Source organism: Leptonychotes weddellii, chromosome 5 (genome assembly GCF_054177405.1).
Source record: "Leptonychotes weddellii isolate Sample4059 chromosome 5, ASM5417740v2, whole genome shotgun sequence".
NCBI lineage: Eukaryota > Metazoa > Chordata > Mammalia > Carnivora > Phocidae > Leptonychotes > Leptonychotes weddellii.
The window spans coordinates 73598246-73622908 of record NC_138373.1 but is presented as its reverse complement, the minus strand read 5'-3'; the positions used below and the strand labels follow the sequence as shown (position 1 = coordinate 73622908).

Sequence of the window (24663 nt, the reverse complement as noted above, 5' to 3'; positions counted from 1 at the left end):
TTTTTTTTGTTTAAGATTTTATTTATTTGACAGAGAGAGACACAGCGAGAGAGGGAACACAAGCAGGGGGAGTGGGAGAGGGAGAAGCAGGCTTCCCGCCGAGCAGGGAGCCCAACGTCGGGCTCAATCTCAGGACCCTGGGATCATGACCTGAGTCAAAGGCAGACGCTTAATGACTAAGCCACCCAGGTGCCCCAAAACTGAAAGTTATTTCTATAAAAAGTTCCTTCATGTATCACATAACCCTATTAATTCAGTATGGCTTTCAAAACTATAAGTGCTGTAAAACTTAGGCTATAAATTCTTATTAATGAACTTACCATAAGAGAAAGTATCTGGCAGAGGAACACCATGGCCAGCCAACTCTTGAAAAGTCCAAAACTTATTAACACAGTTCAGGATGGCTTGAGGTCGGTTCATCAACCGGCATCCCATCTTCTCTAAATGGCGCAAAACAGTGATGTCACTATCACTTTGCACCCAAGGGGTTGGTACTCTCACTACCACCACTTGGGGATAGGCAGTAATTAGTTCTCCATTGATCCGTAGACCTGAAATATATAGGAATGAAGCCAAAACCATTAAAAGGGAATATACCTATATATATATATATATATACATATACATATATATATATACACACACTTTATATTGGGTCACGAAACTAAAAGTACAATACAATTTTGTTAAGGTTTCACTGGAAGGAGACATTCCTTATATTCCTTTACAAGAAAAAAGAAAATTTAATGAGAAAAATTTCTGCAGTGGTTAAATTATGGTATGTGTCAATAAAATGAAATACCACAAAGCCTTAAAAAAAAAAAAAATGTCACGGGGCACCTGGCTGGTTCAGTCATTAGAGCCTGTGACTCTTGATCTCAGGGTTGTAGGTCCCAGCCACATGCTGGGTCTAGAAATTCCTTAAAAATAAAATCTTAAGGGCGCCTGGGTGGCTCAGTCGTTATGCATCTGCCTTCGGCTCAGGTCATGATCCCAGGGTCCTGGGATCGAGTCCCACATTGGGCTCCCTGCTCAGCAGAAAGCCTGCTTCTCTGTCTCCCACTCCCCCTGCTTGTGTTCCTGCTCTCCCTGTCTCGCTCTCTGTCAAATAAATAAATAAAATAAATAAATTTTAAAAAAACAACCAAAAGCAAAGCAGATGTATGGAATTGTTGAAGCACTACACTGTGCACCTGAAATTAACATAACACTGTATGCTAACTATATTAATTAAATTTAATTTAATGGAATTAAATTCTGTATTAATTATATTTTTATGTATTCATTTTAGATAAAGCAAGAAATAAGGAAGTTGCCATCTTTTATGGTTTTTCTCGTATGATTTTACGCCCAGGTGTTGCATTTTTTCAACACCTGCTAAAATTTATTCTTTAAAAAAAAAAATCCAAAAACAGGGGCACCCAGGAGGCTTATTGGGGACCACATGCAACGCTTGATCTCAAGGTTATAAGTTTGAGCCCCAACTTGGGTGTAGAGATTACTTAAAAATTTTAAAAGTCTTTTAAAAAAAACCTGTTTGCATTAAAAAATAGTATGCTTGTTTTAAAACATTCAAATACAAAAATATATGATGTATTCAGCTCCCATCCAATATCCTAGGTACTCAGTGTTTATAGTGTATTTTCCCCACTGCTAAGTATACAAAAATATTTAGATTATTTTTAGAAAAATTATAGATATTTTACGTTACTTTCTCTCATCACTTAAAATTACACCAGAGACATCTTTCTCTGTCAGTACATATAACGTTTCATTTCCTTCTCTTTTTAGTGGAATTTAACTGGACTTATATCTTATATGAGATATACCATATGACCAATACCTTACTCATAGACATTCATTTACTTAATATTAAGCTATTACTATGTGTCAGATTATTTTGTAAAGATTAGAAATAGATTGGCAAGTAAGGCAGATAAGGTCCTTATTCTTAGAAGAATCCATTCTAGTGGGAGAGACACTTTTAAACGTGGAAGTTCTGATATAGGAGAGAGAAGTGGGTTATCACCTGAGTTAGGGTATAAGACTTAGTTATGTGTATGTTTAAAGAGGAAGGAAACTTCACATTTAAGGGAGTTGAAGTCACAGAACAAAAAAGCAGTAAGTAAGTGGTTCAACTACAATATTTACTAACAGAATGTAAAAGATAAGGTTGGTCATTTAAGCTGTCAAACATGAAAAGCCACAAGTTTTTATTAAGATATAACTGCCATATAACACTGTATTAGTTTTAGGTGTACAACATAATGCTTTAATATATGAAATACATTGGGAGATGATCACTGCAATAAATTTACTGAACATCTATCACTCTCTTAGCAACATTTATATATACAATATAGGAGTACCTGCATGACTTAGTCGGTTGAGCAACCAACTCTTAATTTCAGCTCAGGTCATAATCCCAGGGTTGTGAGACTGAGCCGTGTCAGGGTCTGCACTGGGTGTAGAGCCTGCTTAATATTCTCTCTCCCCCTCGGGCCCCCTCCCCACCCCTTCTCTCTTTAAAAGAGAAATATACACTACAGTATTGTCAGTCATAGTCACCACGCTGAACATTACATCCCTACGATTTATTTATCTTATAACTTGGAAGTCTGTACCGTTTGACCACCATTTCCCATCTCCTCCACCCCACTACCCACCTCTGACAACCACCAAACTGTTTTCTGTACCTATGAGTTCGGCTTTTTTTGATTCCACATATAAGATCATACAGCATCTGCCTTTCCTGTCTGACTTACTTCTCTTAGCATAATACCTGCAAGGTCCCTCCATATTGTCACAAATGGCAGAATTTCCTTCTTTTCAATGGATGAATAATATTTAAATATATGTACATATGTATCACATTTTCTTTATTTATTCATCTGTCAATGGACACTCAGGTTATTCCTATGTCTTAGCTATCATAAATAATAAAGCACTGAACATGGGGCATGCAGATACATCTTTGAGATAGTGGTTTTGTTTCATTCAGGTAAATACTTAGACCTGGAATTGCTGGATCCACAAATTCTAAGCTAAAGAGTTTATATTTGTTCTGAGTAAGGGAACTCATACTGTGTGCTGCATACTGCCTGTGATACTTCACACTATCCCCATCTTTTAATCCTTCTCTATATGGCAGGATCTAGAAGCATTTCCCACACTCCCTTACCAGCAGGATTCGATTTTGAAAATCTACCACCAAGACAGAATTACACAAAAATTTAAAGGTCAAAGAGAAGGAGAAGTCACTATTCTCCAGGGGCAGCTGCACATAGGTATGTAGTCATTGGGAGATGTGAGGTTTTGCCAGTGGCTTCAGGGATTCCCATAATCGTTCATGGTGCGGCTACAGGTATCTTGAGATCAGCACCATACAGTTTTCTGCAATCCCGCACTTTGTCATTTTAAAAAAAATGTCTTTTATTTATTTGAGAGAGAAGGGGGGGGAGGAGCATACAGAGAGGGACAAGCAAAGCAGACACCATGATAAGCATGGAGCCTGACGTGGGGCTTGATCTCATGACCCCGAGATTATGACCTGAGCCGAAATCAAGAGTCAGAGGCTTAAGTGACTGAGCCACCCAGGCGCCCCTGCCCTTTCTCAATTCTTAGGCTTTTTAGTGACTTGCCTCAATCGGCAAATGTAAAAAGCATTTTTTTTAAGACAGAAGAAATTTATTGACCAGATTGGGAGTTACAAGTTTTTAAACTAGGACATGAAGAATGGGAAGTTAAAAAAGCAAAGCCATTTTAGGGCAGAAGATGCTGAATTTGGATATAAAAGATTTCAGTGATAACATGAGGACATCAAAGTGTAACTATTCTGTAATAGTAGAAGTATGGGTTGAAACTATAAATATATGTGTACATAATTCATATTGGTATTGTGGAGTGTGTGTACATGTGTGCATATTTACTTGTCTGTTTACTGGAATTTGCCCAAGACATAATAGCTAAGGAAAGAGCGATATATAGGCTGAAAAAAAAAACCTGAAAAAATGAAGAAACCTAAGACCAAGATTTGATGGATATCAATCAGAGACAGCGAAAGGAACTAAAAACCTGAGGGGGAAAAAAATCAGCCAAAACACTAGGAAAATCTACTTTTAAGCAGTATTGTGAAAAATGAGAAAGGTCAGCATAATCAGGAGAAAATGATCAAATTCACTAAATAAAACAGAAGAAATAGGAAGGATGAGTGTTAAGAAGTCTGAGTGATCAGAAAAGGATACTGTCAATTGCCAAGAGAAAAATTCAACCATCATTATAGTTTCATCTCATTTCCCTAAACTGCACTTTTAAGAAATGTGGTAAAATTGGGGCACCTGGGTGGCACAGTTAGTTAATCAGCCAACTCTTGGGTTTGGGCTCAGGTCGTGATCTCAGGGTCATAAGACCGAGCCCCACGTCAGGCTCCACACTTAGCACAGAGTCTGCTTAGTACTCGCTCTCCCTTCCCCTTGTGCGTTCTCTCTCTCAAAATACACATAACTCTTAAGAAAGAAAGGAATGGAAATGTTCCACGCTTAGTCCACCCATCTGTTGCCACCAGAAATCGGGAGTATGGGAGTACTTTACCCAAAGTGCATATCTGCATACTACACTATATGGGTATTATTGATGAAAAGAAATTCAATACCTCTTGTATCAGAAACAAACACTTCTTTTTTTTTAGATAAGCAGAAGGTGAACCAAGACTAGAAAGAAGGGCAGGTACAGATCAATGTGAGCCCAAAAAGGCAAAACAACATCTCTCAGAACTCTGCCTTAAATGTTACTCATCTTTTGGGCACTGTTAGCAAATGCTGTACCATTACCTTTGATGTAGAGTTTATAAAACTGAAATATAAGATCCCTGTTACTCAGTATACACGTGCACAAAGATGTGTATAGAATTTTCCCCACAATTCCATTACACTCATCGTAAAACAGTTGAATGTGCTACCACTCACTTTGCTAGACTCCATTTTCTCAGAAATGTATTTTTTACTTATCTTAAACCTCAACTTGTGAAACCGTTCATCTAATTTTATTTTGTACTGGGATGAAGATTTCAATACAAATATTTTAGATTTTACATTTTAGATTAAGTGCATGATCAAGCATTAACAACCAATAATAAGTGAATCTTAGAAAAGCAATGGGGAGGGGGTTATTCCTATATTTTCGAGATAAGAAATTTATCATGTAGAGGTACCTGGATGGCTCAGTCAGTTAAGCATCCAACTCCTGATCTCAGCTCAGGTCTTGATCTCAGGGTCATGAGGTCAAGCCCTGCACTGGGCTCCATGCTGGGTATGGAGCCTACTTTTTTTTTTTTTTTTAAAGATTTTATTTATTTATTTGACAGAGAGAGACACAGCGAAGAGAGGGAACACAAGCAGGGGGAGTGGCAGAGGGAGAAGCAGGCTTCCCGTGGAGCAGGGATCCTGATGCGGGGCTCAATCCCAGGACCCTGGGATCATGACCTGAGCCAAAGGCAGATGCTTAACGACTGAGCCACCCAGGCGCCCCTGGAGCCTACTTTAAAAAAAAAGTATTAGGCAGAAACAAGTGTTGGCAAAGATGTTGAGAAAAAAGAACCCTCTTGCACTGTTGCTAGGAATGCAAACTGGTGCAACCATCGTGGAAAACAATATGGAGGTTCCTCAAAAAGTAAAAATGGAAGCACCCTACGATCCAGAATTGTATAGGGTATTTACCAAAAAAATACAAAAACACTAATTCAAAGGGATACATGCACCCCTGTTTATTGCAGCACTATTTACAATAGCTGCACTATGAAAGCAGCCCAAGTGTCCACTAATAGATGAATGGCTAAAGAAGGTGTGGCATATATATACAATGGGATATTATTCAGCCATAAAAAAGAATGAAATCTTGCCATTCACAACGACATGGATGGAGCTAGAGAGTATTATGCTATGTGAAATAAATCAGTCAGAGAAAGAAATACCATATGATCTCACTCATATGTGGAATTTAAGAAACAAAACAAATGAGCAAAGGAAAAAAAGAGAGACAAAGAGACTCTCAACTATGGAGAACAAACTGATGGTTACCAGAGGAGTGGGAGGGGTGGGGGATGTGGAAAAAAGGTGATGGACATTAAAAAGTACACTTATGATGAAAAATAAAATGATTAAGAAATCTACTATGTATTAAAAGCCTACTGCTGTTAAGGCAGAGTGAGAAGGTGCTATGGGCTGATTATTCTCCAAGTTCAAAGATTCCTTTGGGAGATTAACAATCTCCTTGCCAATAACTAAGTGGAGAATCTCTTACGTAGCCCTAATTTAAACCTGTGCTTTTTGAGTGTAGAATTTGGCTACACCATTAAGAATTAAGTACTAGTGTTTTTTTTTATTAGGGGGGGTTAAGTGTTTTTGTCCTCAGGAAACAAGAAACAGGTTCCTTGCTAACTGACATTTATTTTTTTTTTTTCCATCTTCTGGTGTTCCAGAGGATTCTTCAGGATTTCTGAGATATTTAGAGCTTACAGAATTGTAAGAATTTTTTTTATTTATTTATTTATTTATTTATTTAGGCTCTAAACATTTTTTTTTTAAGATTTTATTTATTTATTTGACAGAGAGACAGCAAGAGAGGGAACACAAGCAGGGGGAGTGGGAGAGGGAGAAGCAGGCCTCCCACCGAGCAGGGAGCCCGATGTGGGGCTCGATCCCAGGACCCTGAGATCATGACCCGAGCTGAAGGCAGTCGCTTAACCGACTGAGCCACCCAGGCACCCCAAGTGGCTCTGAACATTTTATCTTCAAAAAGAAAAGAAAAAGAACTGTCAGAATATTAAATGAAAGTTTCATTTAAGTGAAGGTACTATTTGTACACAATTAAAAACCCACACAATCTCGGTGTCAGAGATCAAGGAAGCACTCAAAGACTAAGGGAGATGTGTCCCTAAAACAAACGTGACAGTCCGGAGGGACTCAAAATTAGCCAAATTTCAGGTGATCTGACCATCAAAAAGGTCAATTAACTGATAATATTTTGACTGCAAAAAAAGTTTATGGATTCATAATAATTATAGAGAAAGGACAACCAAAAAAAAAAAAAAAGCCTCATTTTCTATCACTGAAGGGACTACTACATAATTCCTTATTCTAAAAACCAGTAGATAAGGAAAAATTACATTTATCCCACCATTTCTGCAGGAACTACAGTTTACTAGGAAAAGGTAGGAAAAGCTCTTCTTTGGACATGAATGCCAATTAACAAAGAATAACAAAATCTGAAAAATAACCATTTTGTAAAACCCAATGCAGTAAGTGAATCAGGCAAAGATCATCAAAGATGTTAAAAGCATTAAGAAAAGGTTGATGGGATATTTGTATAGTGCCAAAATATCAGCAGTTTGCTAGGCAAAAAGTAAAAATAGGTTTTTGTAATAGACAGACCATACACACATTACTTACCCAGAGACCAAACTTAGCATCACTACCAGTGGCACAGACTGTCATTTTGTGCCTCCTGGCTGAATGCACTATGAAGTATCTACATCACATAGTCAGTAATTTTTTGCTCAAAATGCATAACCTGTATGTAATCATGCCAATTCACAGGAAACTTCAGAAGGCAGACACCACAAGGAAACTATCAGACAAACCCAGAATATGAGACATTAAAGATAATTTTTCTGATTACTTCAAAAAGTTATGTCACTGAAGAAAAAGATGGGAAGACTGTTCTAGAGTTAGAAAGACTAAGACATTACATCCAAATATCCTTGCATGAACCCTTACAGAGCCTGATCTGAAAAGAATAACTGAAAGGTATTTTAGATTCAACTATAAATATCTGACTCTGAAGTATTAGATGCCATTAAAGAGTTATTCATGTCTTAAGGTGTGCTAATGGTATTAAAGTATATGGGACAGTGTCCTTTTTTTTTTTGGCTACAGATATTGAAGCATTTAGGGGTAACATGAAGACAGCTACTTGTAAAAGGCTAACAACTCTCTCAAAAAGCCGTGTGTAATGTACATAATATTTATATATATTAGGAAAAAGAGACATGAAAGAACAAAATGTTGCTACTGAACACTCCATCTAGGCATCAAGAATATAGCTGTCCATAATTCTATTCTTTCAACTTCGCTATTCACTTAAAACTTTAAATACAAAGTGGGGGTGGGGGTGGGGTGGGGGCAGAAACCAAGACATCATATCAAATTCATCTAAGGAAAACTGATGCTGGTCATTCCTATTTCAAAATCTCCAGGGTTTGTTGTTGCTCAGCTTTCTGCTCTTATTTTTTAATAGTTTCTCATCCTTTCACCAATACTGAAAGTCCATTTACTGTTCCACCACTGTCCTACTTCCCTTGCCATTTGTGTTCAAAGTGTTATTAGTGCAGTAAAATTACTTATTAGTTCATCTTGGAAGGGGTGAGAACGGAAAAGTAACTAAGAGCTAGAATAGCTTGCTAAAGGTAATCAGAACCAATCCTAGGACCTGAAATGTTTCTGTCTGTGAGTTCTAGTTAGAAAAAGCAAGTTGGCAGTATAAGAGATGAACAACTTTGTGCTCCATATTCCCAGCTAAATTCTCCTAACAAAATTTAGTTGTTTGGGTCAATAGTCCAGGAAACTGATCCATTACTTAACTGACAAAATGAAAATGTACCACCAAAAAGTTGTATTTCCCACATTTTAAAATCTCCAAGTCATATCACAAAAAAAAGACCAAATAATTATGAACATTTTATGATACTCAAGTCATTAAAACTTATTTTCCAATTGGTCACAAAGAATTAATGCCTACCATTAAATACAAATTGCAAATCTGTCTTCCCGTATCTCTAACACATCAGAAATGTCCTCTTGAACTTTTTTTTTTAAATCACGGGTTTGTTTCCCTGACCATCAGGTCCAAACTAATCAAAATGAAGTAGTAAAAGTACGTAAATTTTGAAGACGACACTGGATAATGGGTATTTATAGTACCAAAGGACAGATAATTCTCAAGATTTACACAAAACACTAAAAAAGTCTTTATTTTAATAAAGATAAAATAATTCTGGGTAAGAATTCAAACAGCTACTAATTATCAAACACCAAAAACAAAAATAATATTAAGACTCCATTCTACTAAGAATATATATGATGCCTTTCCTATTTGCTTAGTTGCTTCCTAACAAGACGTATTTTGTGTTTCCTATCAAAATATCCTTCTTTAATCCTCCACAGCAATCCTTTTGCCCTACAATTTGTTTCTAAGTCTTAGCTGGTAATCCAGGTAGAGACAAAATTATTTTTTTCAAAGGTAAGCCCTTTTGGAAATGAGGAACCAATAAAATTCCTTTCCAGATCCCTTGTCAGTGGCACAGAAACAAAAGGAAGACTACTGTAACAGTCTACCTCATTATCACTGTGCACTGCACATTGCAGCTGACAGTCATGTGTTTTAAAAAAGAGAAAGAGAAAATGGGTGAACTGTTTGTTTGGTGGGTTTGGTTTTTGTGGGGTTTTTGGTTTTTTTTTTTGTTTTTTTGGCTTAGATAAACTGAAAAAAGTTTTAAAGAAGAGGGAAACCAAAAGGAGGTAAACAAGCAGATTATCACTGTCCATATTATAAAAGCATCTTTACTGAAGTAGTGACTAGTTAGCTTCTTTTCCAAGTATCTTTAACAAATAGAGAATGTGAGGTTAAGATAACCAACTCTATACCAAAAATTGGCAGAAAAAGCTAAGACACCAATTATACAGAAATGTGATGTTACTAGCTAAAATAATTAATCTCTTAAAAAAATAAAAGTATTCATCTCCTTAAATTTTATAAATGCTGACATTCAAGCTCTGCAGGGTTTTTTTTAATTATTTTTTTATTTTTTAAATTTTTTTAAAAGATTTTATTTATTTATTTGAGAGAGAGAGAGAGAGTGACAGAGACAGCACATGAGAGGGGGGAGGGTCAGAGAGAGCAGGAGACTCCCTGCTGAGCAGGGAGCCCGATGCGGGACTTGATCCAGGGACTCCAGGATCATGACCTGAGCCGAAGGCAGTCGCTTAACCAACTGAGCCACCCAGGCGCCCCTCAAGCTCTGTAGGTTTGAGTACATTCTCTTCAGCATTTCCACAGATGGTTTTAAGAAAATTATCTTAGGATAATGCAATATATGTTAAGAAAAAAAAAAAAAGAAAAAGAAGATAGCAGGAGGGGAAGAATGAAGGGGGGGAAATCGGAGGGGGAGCCAACCATGAGAGACGATGGACTCTGAAAAACAAACTGAGGGTTCTAGAGGGGAGGGGGGGTGGGAGAATGGGTTAGCCTGGTGATGGGTTATTAAAGAGGGCACGTTCTGCATGGAGCACTGGGTGTTATGCACAAACAATGAATCATGGAACACTACATCTAAAACGAATGATGTAATGTATGGTGATTAACGTAACAATAAAAAAATTTAAAAAAAAAGAAAAAGAAAATTATCTTAGGAGAAATACTTCCTGAAATTGATAAACAAAAAGACAAAATACCTTTAAGGGCCTATTCCATTTATACATTCCTTCTTTTATCTGTTCAAAAACATTTGCTGAAGACCCAATTTAACATGCTCTGAGCCTTGGGATAAAATCCTAGCCCCAGGGTGCCTGGGTGGCTCAGATGGTTAAGCGTCTGCCTTCGGCTCAGGTCATGATCTCAGGGTCCTGGGATCGAGTCCCGCATCGGGCTCCCTGCTCCTTGGGAGCCTGCTTCTCCCTCTGCCTCTCTCTCTCTCTCATGAATAAATAAATAAAATCTTAAAAAAAAAAAAAAATCCTAGCCCCAGTTGAGAGTTTTTAAAGAGGATGACAGGGAGGAAAAATGCATGTAAAGTTCTTAATAAATGATTGGCATATAGTAAGTGCTTAATAATTGTTAGTGGCTATAAATAGAACTGAGTTTACATTGCTGGGGAGGGTAGGTTGATGGCACAGATGGTACAGTTAATAGCAATAAAACCTGGGAACTTGTTTCTTTATCCCCTCTTGTCCCCAATCCCAATCAAACTGATCTAATTTTTTAATTATTTGACACACAAGAACTCACTATTAGAAACAAGATATACTTCTATTTTGCTAACTTAATTCTATATGCTAACTATTATTCTAATATGATTTAAAAATTAAAAGTTGAAATACTGTAGTAAACCTAATTAATATATTTTGCTCCCCCATAAAATAGCAATCTTTCCTGAAATGGTAAAGAAAGCCCTATATAGAAGATAAGTGGGTCGGGCGCCTGGGTGGCTCAGTTGGTTAAGCGACTGCCTTCGGCTCAGGTCATGATCCTGGAGTCCCGGAATCGAGTCCCGCATCGGGCTCCCTGCTCGGCAGGGAGTCTGCTTCTCCCTCTGACCCTCCCCCCTCTCATGTGCTCTCTCTCATTCTCTCTCTCAAATAAATAAAATCTTTAAAAAAAAAAAAAAAGAAGAAGAAGATAAGTGGGTAAATGTATAATTCAAGTCACTGTTAATGAAGCCAGCCATAAAAATTTAGTGCAGTCTTCCAGCAACAGACTGCTGTAGAAGAAAGGAGAGGGGAAGCAAAGCTTCCTTGTGGTGTAGGCAAAACCCCTTCTGTCCACTTTAAAAAGGGCAAACTTCTTTCTAACAGTGGCTCCTGGTTGAAGACAAATATTTGTATCAATCTGTTCTACCAACTTTTGGCAATCAATACCAGCTTACACAACTAATTATAAATAGAACTTTCTGAATGCAGCTATAATAAATATAAATATATTTATATAATTTTAAATAAATATAAATTAAAGGTTATGGAATTAATAACAAAGGAAGGGAACTATATCATACTCTCTGAATACTCAATGTTCCAAAGAAAACTACTGGGAATGTAGGAGATTAGGGTTTTTCCCATCAAATGTTTCATTTAGACCCAAAATAGCAAGGGATAATGGTGAGGGGATAGCAAAGGCAAAAAAAGAAAGTGATCTATTGCAAGGTCTTCTCTGGCATGCCTGTAACAATAACCCCACATCTGATTCAAACCTAGTTCCACCACTTACCCACTGTGTAACCTCAGACAAGTTACTTAACTTCTGTCTCAAGTTCCTCATCTGTAAAATGGGAACAGTAAAAATAGTTCCTTTATAGAGTTGCTGTGAGGATTAAGGTGGTTAACATTAGTGAAAAAGTACCTGGGACATAACAGGCACTTAATCATCACTGTCATCCACCATTCCCTCTTACAGCCGGGAAAATGATAGCTAGAGAAAGTAGAAGTAAATTCTGTGAGAGTAGGAATCTATCTTCTTAACAGCTATGTGCCCCAGCACTATTTGGCACATAGTAAATGCTCAATTATTATTTATTGAAATTTGAATTTATCTCACGGTTGTTTCAAGAAGCAGAAAAGGGACTGAAACCCAGGTCTGAGTCTGAAGCTCTTCTGCCTAAAACAAAATTGTCTCTATAAATTGCTTTAGAAAAACGAGCAAACTCAAAGAGAAATCAAACCATATTAACATCTAAAAAATCCAAAGTAAGTAGAAGGAAAAAAAATTTAAGAGCAGAAATTAATGGAATGGAAAGCCAACATCAACAGAAAAGACCACCAAACTAAAAGTTTGTCCCCCAAAACTAATAAATTTGTTTAAGTCCCTGCTGAGACTGATACAGAGTTTAAAATAAAAAGGCACAAATAAAGTTGAGAATGAAAAGGGAGCTTCGCCGTATATCCTATAGATATTAAAAAGATAATGAAATGATTTTCTGAATAACACATGAAAACTTAAGATAAAATATACATAAATTCCTAGAAAATTTACCAAAATTTACCAAAACTGCAAGAAGAAATAAATCACTAAAATAAATTAACCATTAACTAAAACTTTTCAAAAAGAAATCTCCGGAACAAATAGCTTTCTTTCTTTTTTTTTTTTTTTTAAGATTTTACTTCTTTATTTGACAGAGAGAGAGCACAAGCAGGGGGAGAGGCAGAGGCAGAGGCAGAAGCAGACTCCCCGCTAAGCAGGGAGCCAGACATGGGGCTCGATCCCAGGACCCTGGAATCATGACCCGAGCCAAAGGCAGCCACTTAACCGACTGAGCCACCCAGGCACCCCAGAACAAATGGCTTTCAAAGGTGAATTACATCATTTAAGGAAAAAATAAAACAGTGTTACTATACTTTTGTCTTCTGGAACAAAAAACACTCCCCAGCCCTTTTAGTAAGGCCAAACACAACTTAGCAGAAATTGACAATGACAAGTTCACAGAAGCAAAGTTATAAGGCAATCTCATTAATGAACATAAATGTAAAAATATTCCAACAAATATTAACAAATTAAACCTACCATAATAATAACAATCATAAGCAAGTTGGGTTTATTAAAATTTTTAGGTTGGTTTAACTTACAAAAACCAATCATATAATTTCCAAGTGTAAAAATATGTATAACCATTCAATAGATGTATGAACACTGATAAAATTCAACAAGCATTCAGGATTTTAAAAAATCTTTTAGCATACTTATAGAAGAAAACTTCCTTATTCTGATAATGGGTATCTTAAAAATCCTACAGCCAACAACATTTTTAATGGTTTAATGTTGTAAGCTTTCCCGAGATCATAAGGAACGCTAGAATGTTCACTATAACTATTCAATCCAATATTGTCCCAAAGGTCCTGCCCTACGCTGTTAAGGAAGTGAGATATAAGGATTAGAAATGAAATATAAGGAGCGCCTGGGTGGTGGCTCAGTCGTTGGGCCTCTGCCTTCGGCTCAGGTCGTGATCCCCGGGTCCTGGGACCGAGCCCTGCATCAGGCTCCCTGCTCAGCAGGAAGCCTGCTTCTTCCCTCTCCCACTCCCTCTGCTTGTGTTCCTTCTCTCACTGTCTGTCAAATAAATAAAAAATCTTAAAAAAGAAAAAAAATGAAATATAAAACTAATATTCCTTGTAAATGATACAATTTTAAAAGCAGGTAATCCAAAATAATCTATCATAAATTACTGAAATAAGTGAGTTATCTGACTGTCAACATATTATTAAACTTAACCAGCAATGAAGTAGAAACGAAAAAATTTTTATTGTTATAATTTATAATAGCAACAAATTCATAGGAATAAAGTATATCTAATAAAGATGTGCAAGACCTCTGGGGATAAAATTACAAACTATCATTAGAAACATTAAAGACAATTGAGAGAGAACAAGCCCAAGAGCACATGCAAATATTTTCAATAGTATGAATGTGTCATTTCTTCCCAAATTGATCTATAAATTCAATAAAAACCTAATCAAAATTCCAAGCAGTATTTCTGTGGAACTTGACAAGCTGACTATAAAATTTATATAGGGGTGCCTGGGTGGTGCAGTCGGTTAAGTGTCCGCCTCTTGGTTTCTGCTCAGGTCATGATCTCAAGAGTCCACACCCAGTGTGGAGTCCTGCCTGAGATTCTCTCTCCCTCTCTCTCTGCCGCTCCTGCTCATGCTTGCTCTCTCTCTAAAATAAAATAAAATTTATGAATAAATGCAAAAGAACATGAATAACTAGACAATCGAAAAAAAGAGAACTGCCTTACTGGGTATCTTAACACTGTAGTGATTAAGCCACTGTCATGCTGGTGAAAAGAATTAAAATTAAGCAAAGGAGCAGAATAAATCCACCCATGTACAGAAAACTTGATTGTAAAGGTAACACTGGAGAGCAGTAGGGAAAAGTCAGTCTCCCTTAGTATAAAGAGTGCAAATGGAAAGAAAATGGAACTTTACCATTACCTATCACCACACACAAATCTCAATTCTAGGTGGATTATAAATCTACATGTGAATGAAAAAACTCCTTAAAGTTAACTCTCTTTTTAAAAGCTAACATAAGAGGTTATCTTCATGACCTCAACACAGAAGATTTTTTATGCAGGGTACAGACAGAAATCAACCATAAACAAGACAAGTTAAGAGTACACTAAAGGTAAATTCTTTTATATCAAAATGTCATTAAGAAGTTAAAAAGCAAGCTACAAATGATGCATTTAAAAGTAAAATAATCAGACAACCAACCCTACAGCAAAATGGAGAAGACACTTGAACAGTCACTTTACAAGTGAGGATACCCAAATGAATATATAAAAAGATACTCAACCTTGGAGTGCCTGGGTAGCACAGTCTGTTAAAGGGTCTCTTAGTTTCAGCTCAGGCCATGATCTCAGGGTCATGAGATTGAGTCCTGCATTGGGCTCAGACTCAGCACAGTGTCCTTAAGATTCTCTCTCCCTCTGTGCACCCCCTTCCCTCTCTCTCTCTCTCAAATAAGTAAATAAATCTTAAAAAAAAAGATACTCAACCTTATTAGTAAACTGGGATATAAAACCACAACTAGACACTATTTCATACCCACTAGAATAGCTAGAACCAAACTGACCCTAACAATTTTTGATGAGTATGTGATTTAAAGAGAAACACTTCGGGCAGCTGGCTCAAGTCATGATCCCAGCATCGGGGTCACTGCTCAGTGGGGTACTTGCTTCTCCCTCTACCCCTCCCCCCTGCTCATGATCTCTCTCTCTCAAATAAATAAAATCTTTAATAATTTAAAAAATAAAAAGCTTTAACCACTTCTTTGGTCACTAGGAAGAAAAGGGAATTTCCTTAACTTGGTAAAGGTTACTTGCCAAAAAAATCTATAGTAAATGTCAGGTTTATTTACTGGAATAAATTCACAGTACTCCCTTTAAGATCAAGCAGAAGAAAACTGTCATCATTTGCAGACATTATTTGCATAAGATACTCTCGAGAATCAGGGGCACCTGGGTGGCTCAGTGGGTCAATCATCTGCCTTCAGTTCAGGTCATGATCCCAGGGACCTCAGATCGAGTCCCATGCGGGGCCCTCCGCTCAGCGGAGAGTCTGCTGCTCCCTCTGCTTTTCCTCCCTCTCTCTCTCTGTCAAATAAATACATAAAATCTTGGAAAAAAAATAATCTAGAGAATCAAATGGAGGAAAAAACCAGGAGAGAGTATTTATAGTATACCACTTTATATGTAGGAAAAGAGAATATGAATATATTCAAGATCAGAAGACAGATTGCCTGATTCTAAATCTTGGCTCCACCACTTACAGCTTTATGATCTAGGGTAAAAAAACATTTAACCGATCTAGGATTCCATTTTCTTATTTGTAAAACAGAAACAATCAGTACCAACCTCATGGGATTACTGCCAGGATCAAATGAGTTGATATTTATAATAAGCTTTGTATATCGCTATGTAAGTGTTCATAAAAAAATATATAATTTTATAATTTCAACTCTAAGACCTCGGGCTAGTATTCTTTACCGAAGTTTAGTAACTACACTGACTACTACTCTAAGTTCTATGGTGACTTGTCACTTGGGTACCTCTCACAGAATAGTCTTCAAGAATCAGAATATCCAGGGCACCTGGGTGGCTCAGTCAGTTAAGCGTCTGCTCAGATCATGATCCCAGGGTCCTGGGATCGAGCCCCGTATCAGGCTCCCTGCTCAGCAGAGAGCCTGTTTCTCCCTCTCCCTCTGCTGCTCACCCTGCTTGTATGCTCTTTCTCAATCTCTGTCAACTAAATAAATTAAAAAATCTTGGGGGGAAAAAAAAATCAGAACATCCAATTTCACAAATACCAAAAGTACTGTGTGTACTCTGTGTAAGGGGCACCTGGCTGGCTCAGTCAGTAGAGCATGTGATTCTTTTTTTTTTTTTTTTTTTAAGATTTTATTTATTTATTTGAAAGAGAGAGAATGAGAGAGAGCACATGAGAGGGGGGAGGGTCAGAGGGAGAAGCAGACTCCCTGCCGAGCAGGGAGCCTGATGCGGGACTCGATCCAGGGACTCCAGGATCATGACCTGAGCCGAAGGCAGTCGCCTAACCAACTGAGCCACCCAGGCGCCCGAGCATGTGATTCTTGATCTCAGGGTTGTGAGTTAAAGTCGCACAAGGGGTGTAGATACTTAAAAAATAAATACAAAAATAATTTTTAAAAAGTACTTTGCATAAACAGAAGATTATCATGTTTTCCTGTTGCCAATTAATAACAGTATCATTTACTGAATACTTACTATGTGTGAGATACCATACCAGGGAATTTTATACACATCTAAAGTAATCCTGAGCACATTATAGAGTAGGCCTTTTAATTTTTTATTCCTACTTGTTAGAAAGAGAACTTACCAACAGATTTAATTTCCCAGCAAGTAAATGAAACCAGACAACCAATCTGACCAACCACAAAAGGTTTAATAACTAGATCAGCCAGGAAAATTAAATCTAGCTCGTTCTAAAGCACAACCCCTTTTTTTATGTCACATGAATTCCCTCCAAATCTCTAGCTGTGCTAATTTACTAAGCAGCATGATAGCTGGAAGGCTTTTCAGCAGGAATATATGGTTAGGTTAGACCTATAGTCCCAGATACTAGAAAGCCCCTGAATTTTATTATTTGCCTTGAAAAAAGAATTGGGACATTTGAACTCATTTATTCCTTTAAGTTCCTCCAATTCCTTCAAAAGGCCATTCTAGTCTTCCATTCTAAATTCGTCATACTTTTTTAAAAAGGTTTTCTGTGGCAACACCTATCATTCCACTGAGCTTTATCCTCAATAAGACCATGGTTCTAAGTAAATAAAGGTAACTACTTAATCACCATTTTGAGCACTGTGTATCATGGGTTATTAGATTACCATTCTGGAATCATACTAATTTGATTTCTATCCTATCTATGCCAAGTAATCAATTCTCTGAAGGTCTACCATCTGCAATACTTTCTCGGGAATTAATTTCTGCATTGGTTAAGGTTATTTGATTTTAAGAAACTATCTCTAGTTAAGTTGAGCAAGAAAAAAAAATGGATGGATATAGGATTGTGCTTAGAACTAAAAAGAATGATGACAAAACAGGTGCAGAAAAAAGACAAGGGCCATTCTGGGAATCTAGGACCAAGACAGGACCTAGAATCTGTAAGTGCCATACCAACATTATTAAATTTCAAACATTCTCCTTCTATCCTTGAGTCAAACTGCTCAAATTCAAAGGGAAGAGAGGATGCCTGGGTGGCTCAGTCGGTTGAGCACCCAACTCTTGATTTTGGCTCAGGTCATGATCTCTGGGTTGGGAGATCAAGCCCCACATGGGGTTCTGAGCTCGTTGTGGAGTCTGCTTGAGATTCTCTCCCTCTCCCACTGCCCCACCCCCACTTGAGCTCTCTTTCTCTAAAATAAAAAAACCTTTAAATGGGGTGGGGGAGGGACACCTAGGTGGCTCAGTAAGTTAAGCGCCTGCCTTTGGCTCAAGTTATGATCCCAGGATCCTGGGATCAAGTCCCGTATCGGGCTCCTTGCTCAGCGGGGAGCCTGCTTCTCCCTCTGCCTGCTACTCTCCCTGCTTGTACTCTCTCTCTCTCTCTCGCTCGCTCTCTGACAAATAAATAAAATCTTAAAACAAAACAAAACAAAACAAAAAACAGAGCAGGGGAGAAGACTAGTTTGACTAACAATGGGCAATGCCCACTGACTTACAGTCTCACCAAGACAGTGAGGGAATTTCTCAAAAGGAAATCCATGTGCTCTTTGTACAAAAGGGGGGGAGGGGAGGATAGATACTGAAGGCCAAGAACTGAACTAGCAACTTTATCTACATTTTATGTAGTCCACACAATTTAATAATATTTGGTAAGACAGTTTTGGTTATCTTTAATAAATATAGTTAGGGGCACTGACCAGGGATATTCAGCGTCTTCATCACTATCTCATCCTACATCATAACCAAGGGAATTATTTTGACATGGCATCTATAATTAAGAACCTGCTTTTTTACTTGCAAGAATATGACATCTCTTAATTTACCTCACTTCTCTGTAAATTATCAGTTAACTTTTATTCATATGAACATACATTATACATTCATACCTTAATTTATAATATTCAACATCACATAAAAAACTAGAGACATTTGCATAAGAAAATTGATCCCTAAACCTGAAAGAGTTTAAAGCATTAAAGGTACAACTAATCCAATTGCTTCACTTTCCTGAACTACTTTAGAAAGGGATAGGCAACTGCTCTGATTTCTGACTACTATAGGTACTTGGTGCTAAGAAGACAGAGAAGATAAAATTTGATTCAAGTATCTCACTGGAGAATTAATAAACATCCAGATCAATTCAGCATGGAGACTAAACATAATCAACGCTCCCAACTATTTTGGTAACAGGAACAGGGGGCCTGAGCTCAAACAAGAAAAGATTTTCTTCCTGATGACTAAAAACATTAAAAGTTTTTCCTTTGAATACTCAACTTATTTTCTGACTTAAGGAAATACTCAACTGTAAATCTCACTGTCCGGCTGGGTTTGGAATCACAGTCCAAGTTCCTAAAAGATTAAGCAGAAAAGTGACTCAACCAGGGCCATTTGTGGTCTAATATTAAAATGCAAACAATCACACTGGAGAGGATATTGGAAAAGGACACAGTAGTACAAACTTTCTGGAGGACAGTCTGGCAACAAACAGTGATTCCTCTCCTAGAACTATGTAAGAGCAAAGCATATATTCTTCCTCTCACTGTACCCCGGGATAATACCTACTCATCCTTCAGGTTTTAGTGTCACTTCCTTAAAGAGGCCTTTTCTAACCTTTCAATCTAAATTAGATTCCACTGGGGGAACCTGGTTGGCTTAGTTGGTACAGCATGCAACTCTTGATCTCAGGGGTGTGGGTTCAAGCCCCATGATGGGTGTAGAGATTATTTAAAAATTTTTTTAGGAGCGCCTGGGTGGCTCAGTTGGTTAAGTGACTGCCTTCGGCTCAGGTCATGATCTCAGGGTCCTGGGACTGAGCCCCGCATCGGGCTCCCTGCTCAGCTCAGCGGGAAGCCTGCTTCTCCCCCTCCCACTCCGCCTGCTTGTGTTCTCTCTCTCTCGAATAAATAAATAAAATCTTTAAAAAAATTTTTTTAAATATTAAAAATAAATAAAAGTAGATTCCATTGGTTCCATTTGATTCTACTGATTCCGTTGGATTCTCATATCACACTTCACTTTTCTACCACTTAAGTAATTATTTCTTTGGCTTTGTATAATGTCCATGTCTCCCACTTACCTTAAAGAGTCCATGAAGCACTTAGAACAGGGCTACTTTGCTAAACTCTCTATCTCCAATACCTAATATCTTGGCACACAGGTGACACTCACTGATAAGTAAAAAAAAATTTAGAGAACAGTAGGTATGTTATAATTCATTTATGTGTATGGGGTTAACAGTGATCTGTGGATGGTAAAAATATCAAATAATATTTGCTTTAATTTTATATTTCAGTACTGTTTATGTCACTTTATAATTAGTAAAAATATAAAGCTATTAGCATTTTTTTTTTTTAAAGATTTTATTTATTTATTTGAGACAGAGAGAATGAGAGACAGCATGAGAGGGAGGAGGGTCAGAGGGAGAAGCAGACTCCCTGCCGAGCAGGGAGCCCGATGCGGGACTCGATCCCGGGACTCCAGGATCATGACCTGAGCCGAAGGCAGTCGCTTAACCAACTGAGCCCCCCAGGCGCCCGCTATTAGTATTTTTAAAAAGAGAAAAAACAAGATATATGTGCCTAATGCTATGCTTCATATATAGTATTACTCTCAAACTATTCCTTTCTCTTTCTTTAGCAATTAACTAAGAGGAAACTTCCAGGGAAAAATCCTGAGAATAAATTAAAATGTTTCAATTATATGAAATAACTAAGTGTTATTTGGGGATATGTTTATTTACTAATGCAACAATGGGGGGAAATGCCAAAGAGTTGGTATTAGCCCAATAAATTGGGACCAGCTGAGGTGTCATTGACAGTACCTGCTTCAAATAACCGAATCAACCTCATGAGAGCACTATAACATGGGGGGGGGGGAGGATGGGGGACGTGGGCGATGGGTATATGTCTATATTAAAATGAGGTAATTTATAAATCTAGAAATTAAAACCAAACAAAGTAACACAATATATGTAAAAGCAAACTGATTTCTTCTTACAAAACCATTTTTAAAAATGAAAAAAAACTAGGGGCGCCTGGGTGGTTCAGTCGTTAAGCGGCTGCCTTCGGCTCAGGTCATGGTCCCAGGGTCCTGGGATGGAGCCCCGCATCAGGCTCCCTGCTCCGTGGGAAGCCTGCTTCCCCCTCTCCCACTCCCTCTGCTTGTGTTCCCTCTCTCGCTGTGTCTCTTTCAAATAAATAAAATCTTAAAAAAAAATTGAGGAGCGCCTGGGTGGCTCAGTCGATTAAGCGTCTGCCTTCAGCTCGGGTCATGATCCCAGGATACTGGGATCGAGCCCCGCATCGGGCTCCTTGCTCAGCGGGAGCCTGCTTCTCCCTCTCCCTCTGCCTGCCACTCCCCCTGCTTGTGCTCTCTGTATCAAATAAATAAATAAAATCTTAAAAAAAAAAAAAATTGAGGAGTGCCTGGGTGGCTCAGTCGTTAAGCGTCTGCCTTCGGCTCAGGTCATGATCCTGGGGTCCTGGGATCGAGCCCCGCATTGGGCTCCCTGCTCGGTGGGAGGCCTGCTTCTCCCTCTCCTGCTCCCCCTGCTTGTGTTCCCTCTCTCGCTGTGTCTCTCTCTGTCAAATAAATAAAATCTTAAAAAAAAAAAAAAGAAAAAACTAGACTCAAATTTCCAGGCTCAACATCTTTCCAGAGACAACATGTGAAAAGGAGATTACAGATTGTTTCAGGTATGAAATGAGTTCTAGAGAATATAAATCGAGTTGTTGCCATCTCTTCCTAAAGAAGACAACAAAGGTCTTCATGGGTAAAGTATAAAATCACAGGGTCACAGCAAAGGTTATAATTACATATAGCTCTCCCTTTAGAAAATGGTACCACACCATATGTCCTTTATGTCATATTTTATCGAGTAGGTATTTCAGTATGTATCTCAAAGGAATTCTTGGGTGCATAAGTATTTCGTAACTAGGACACAAAAAGCACTAACCAAAACAAAAATAAATACTGGGCACCTGGGTGGCTCAGTCGGTTAAGCACCTGTCTTCGGCTCAGGTCATGGTGATCCAGGGTCCTGGAATCAAGTCCCCTGTCAGGCTCCCTGCTCTGCAGGGAGTCTGCTTTTTTCCCTCTGCCCCTCCCCACTCATGTTCTCTCTCTAATAAATAAAATCTTTAAAAATAAAAAAATATAAACTGTACCTAATTAAAATTAGGAACTTCCACCCACCAAAAGATTTCATTAACAGAGTGAAAAGGCAAGCCATGGAGTGAAAAAAAATATTCACAATACATATATCCAATAAGAGATTTACTCCCAAAATAAAATACAAAACAAAAAGACAGAGAACCACAGTAAAAAATGACAACAGAGGGGGTGCCTGGGTGGCTCAGTCACTTAAGCGCCTGCCTTTGCCTCAGGTTATTATCCAAGGCTCCTGAAATTGAGCCCCAGATGGAGCCCCACATTGGGCTCACTTCAGCAGGGAGTCAGCTTCTCCCTCTTCCCCCAACTCATGCACGCACACACGCGTGCATGCTCTCTCTCTCTCTCTCAAATTCTTTTTTTAAAAATGACAACAGAGGGGGCACCTGGGTGGCTCAGTCGGTTAAGCGGCTGCCTTCAGCTCAGGTCATTATCCCAGGGTCCTGGAATGGAGCCCCATGTCAAGCTCTCTGCTCAGCAGGGAACCTACTTCTCCCTCTCCCACTCCCCCTGCTTGTGTTAGCTCTCTCGCTATCTGTCAAATAAATAAAATCTTAATAAAAAAAAAAAAAGAACAACACAGACGATTCTGGGAAGGGTGGAGTAGGGTGCACCAGGAATCGGTCTGCTGCCCCTACATTCTTACTGCATTGGCAAAATCTGTCAGATATAACTGTTTTAGAGCTCCCAAGTCTGTTGAGGGATTGCAACTTTCAGGAAATGACTAGAAGGGTAAAATGCAGTGAATTTTGGTCAATTTCAACTCTCAAGCACAGTAGCACTATCCATCCCCCACCCCTAAGGCACACTATGCACCTGTTCCTGGGGCAACTGACATACTTGCAGGAACAAGGTTCACTAAAAGGACCCTGTCCTTCAAATACACAGACCTCTCCTCTGATGCCTGGTTGCAGCTTCTAATCACAAAGTTGCAAAGAGGCCAGTAGCCATCATTGTTCAACTACCCTACCCATTATTATAAGCCCCTCCCCTTCCAGGTAAAGTGACTTCCAGGGGATTTCTTTCTTCAAATATCCTCTCTGCTCCCCTATGTCTTGTCATTTTCCCCATTCAGGACCCAGACATGAAAGACCAGGACATTAAAAAATTATTGCATATATGGGAAAAATTACCAAGTGACTGTGCATAACTAAGGAAAGGTTTAGGGAAGTCCTGAGAAGACAATTTACAGCCCAGGCTAATCTTCAGGACATGGACAGCCTACAACAATCAAAAAAACAAAAACAGTAAACAAAAAACACAAATCCTGGGGAAGAAGGAGAGTCTGATTTCCAGAGTTACCACATTATTAGATTCAAATGTGCAATATTCAACAAAACAAAACAAAAACTCACAAACAGGAAAGTATAGCCGTTCAAAGGAATAAAATAAATGAACAGAAGACAAGGAAGTTAAAACAACTGTCTCAAAGATGGTAACAGAACTAAAGAAACATGAGAAGAAAATCAAGAAAACCATGGGCGAAAAAAAAAAATGGAAAAATCAATTGGAAAAAAAAAAAACCATAGACACCAAGGAGTAACTGTGGACTGAAAATGAAAAGTCCAATAACAGGGCGCCTGCATGGCTCAGTTGGTAAGCGACTGCCTTGGCTCAGCTCATGATCCCAGGATCCTGGGATTGAGCCCTGCATCGGGCTCCCTGTTCCTCAGGGAGCCTGCTTCTCTCTCCTTCTGCCTGCAGCTCCCCAGCTTGTGCTCTCTCTGTCAAATAAATAAAATCATAAAAAAAAAAAAAGTCCAATAAGAGAAATGAAAAATTCACTAGATGGATTCAAAGGCAGATCTGAGCAGACAGAAAAAAATGACTAAAGTTGAAGAGACATTTGTACTGTTGGAGTCTGGAAGTGAGGGAGAGAACCAAGGGTGCATGGGATGGAGGTGGGTGGGAGAGAAAGGGGAAAGAGGAAATAATGGCTGAAAATTTCAAGAATTCAATGAAAGACATGAATATAAACAAACAAGTAGCTCAATGATCTCCAAGTAAGATGAACTCAGGCTCAGGCTAATCAAACTTTTAAAACCCAAGACAAAGAATATTGAACAAAGCAAGAGAGAGGCAAATCATCACATACTAGGGATCTTCAATAAAATTATCGGCAGACTTGTCATCAGAAACATTGGAGGCCAGAAGATCGGGGGCCAATATATTCAAAATGCTAAAAATAAACTATCAACCAAAAATCTTATATCCAACAAACTGTCCTTCAAATATGAGGTAGAAACTAAGACATTGCCAGAAAAACAGAAGTTGAGGGCGCCTGGGTGGCTCAGTTGGTTAAGCGACTGCCTTCGGCTCAGGTCATGATCCTGGAGTCCCTGGATCGAGTCCCGCATCGGGCTCCCTGCTCGGCGAGGAGCCTGCTTCTCCCTCTAACCCTCCCCCCTCTCATGTACTCTCTCTCTCTCTCTCATTCTCGCTCTCTCAAATAAATAAATAAATCTTTAAAAAAA

The 24663-nt window shown here is 38.4% G+C and overlaps 1 protein-coding gene across 10 annotated transcripts in view; it reads right to left on the bottom strand.

Annotated features, from left to right (window-relative positions):
- Nucleotides 1–24663, bottom strand: part of RIMKLB (ribosomal modification protein rimK like family member B) — a 159207-nt gene that overhangs the window by 23225 nt on the left and 111319 nt on the right. For all 10 annotated transcript variants that reach the window (XM_081821177.1, XM_081821178.1, XM_081821171.1 and 7 more), the window contains exon 3: nt 321–551. In XM_081821177.1, the coding sequence (XP_081677303.1) occupies nt 321–551 (231 nt within the window). The remainder of the gene's footprint in view (nt 1–320; nt 552–24663) is intronic.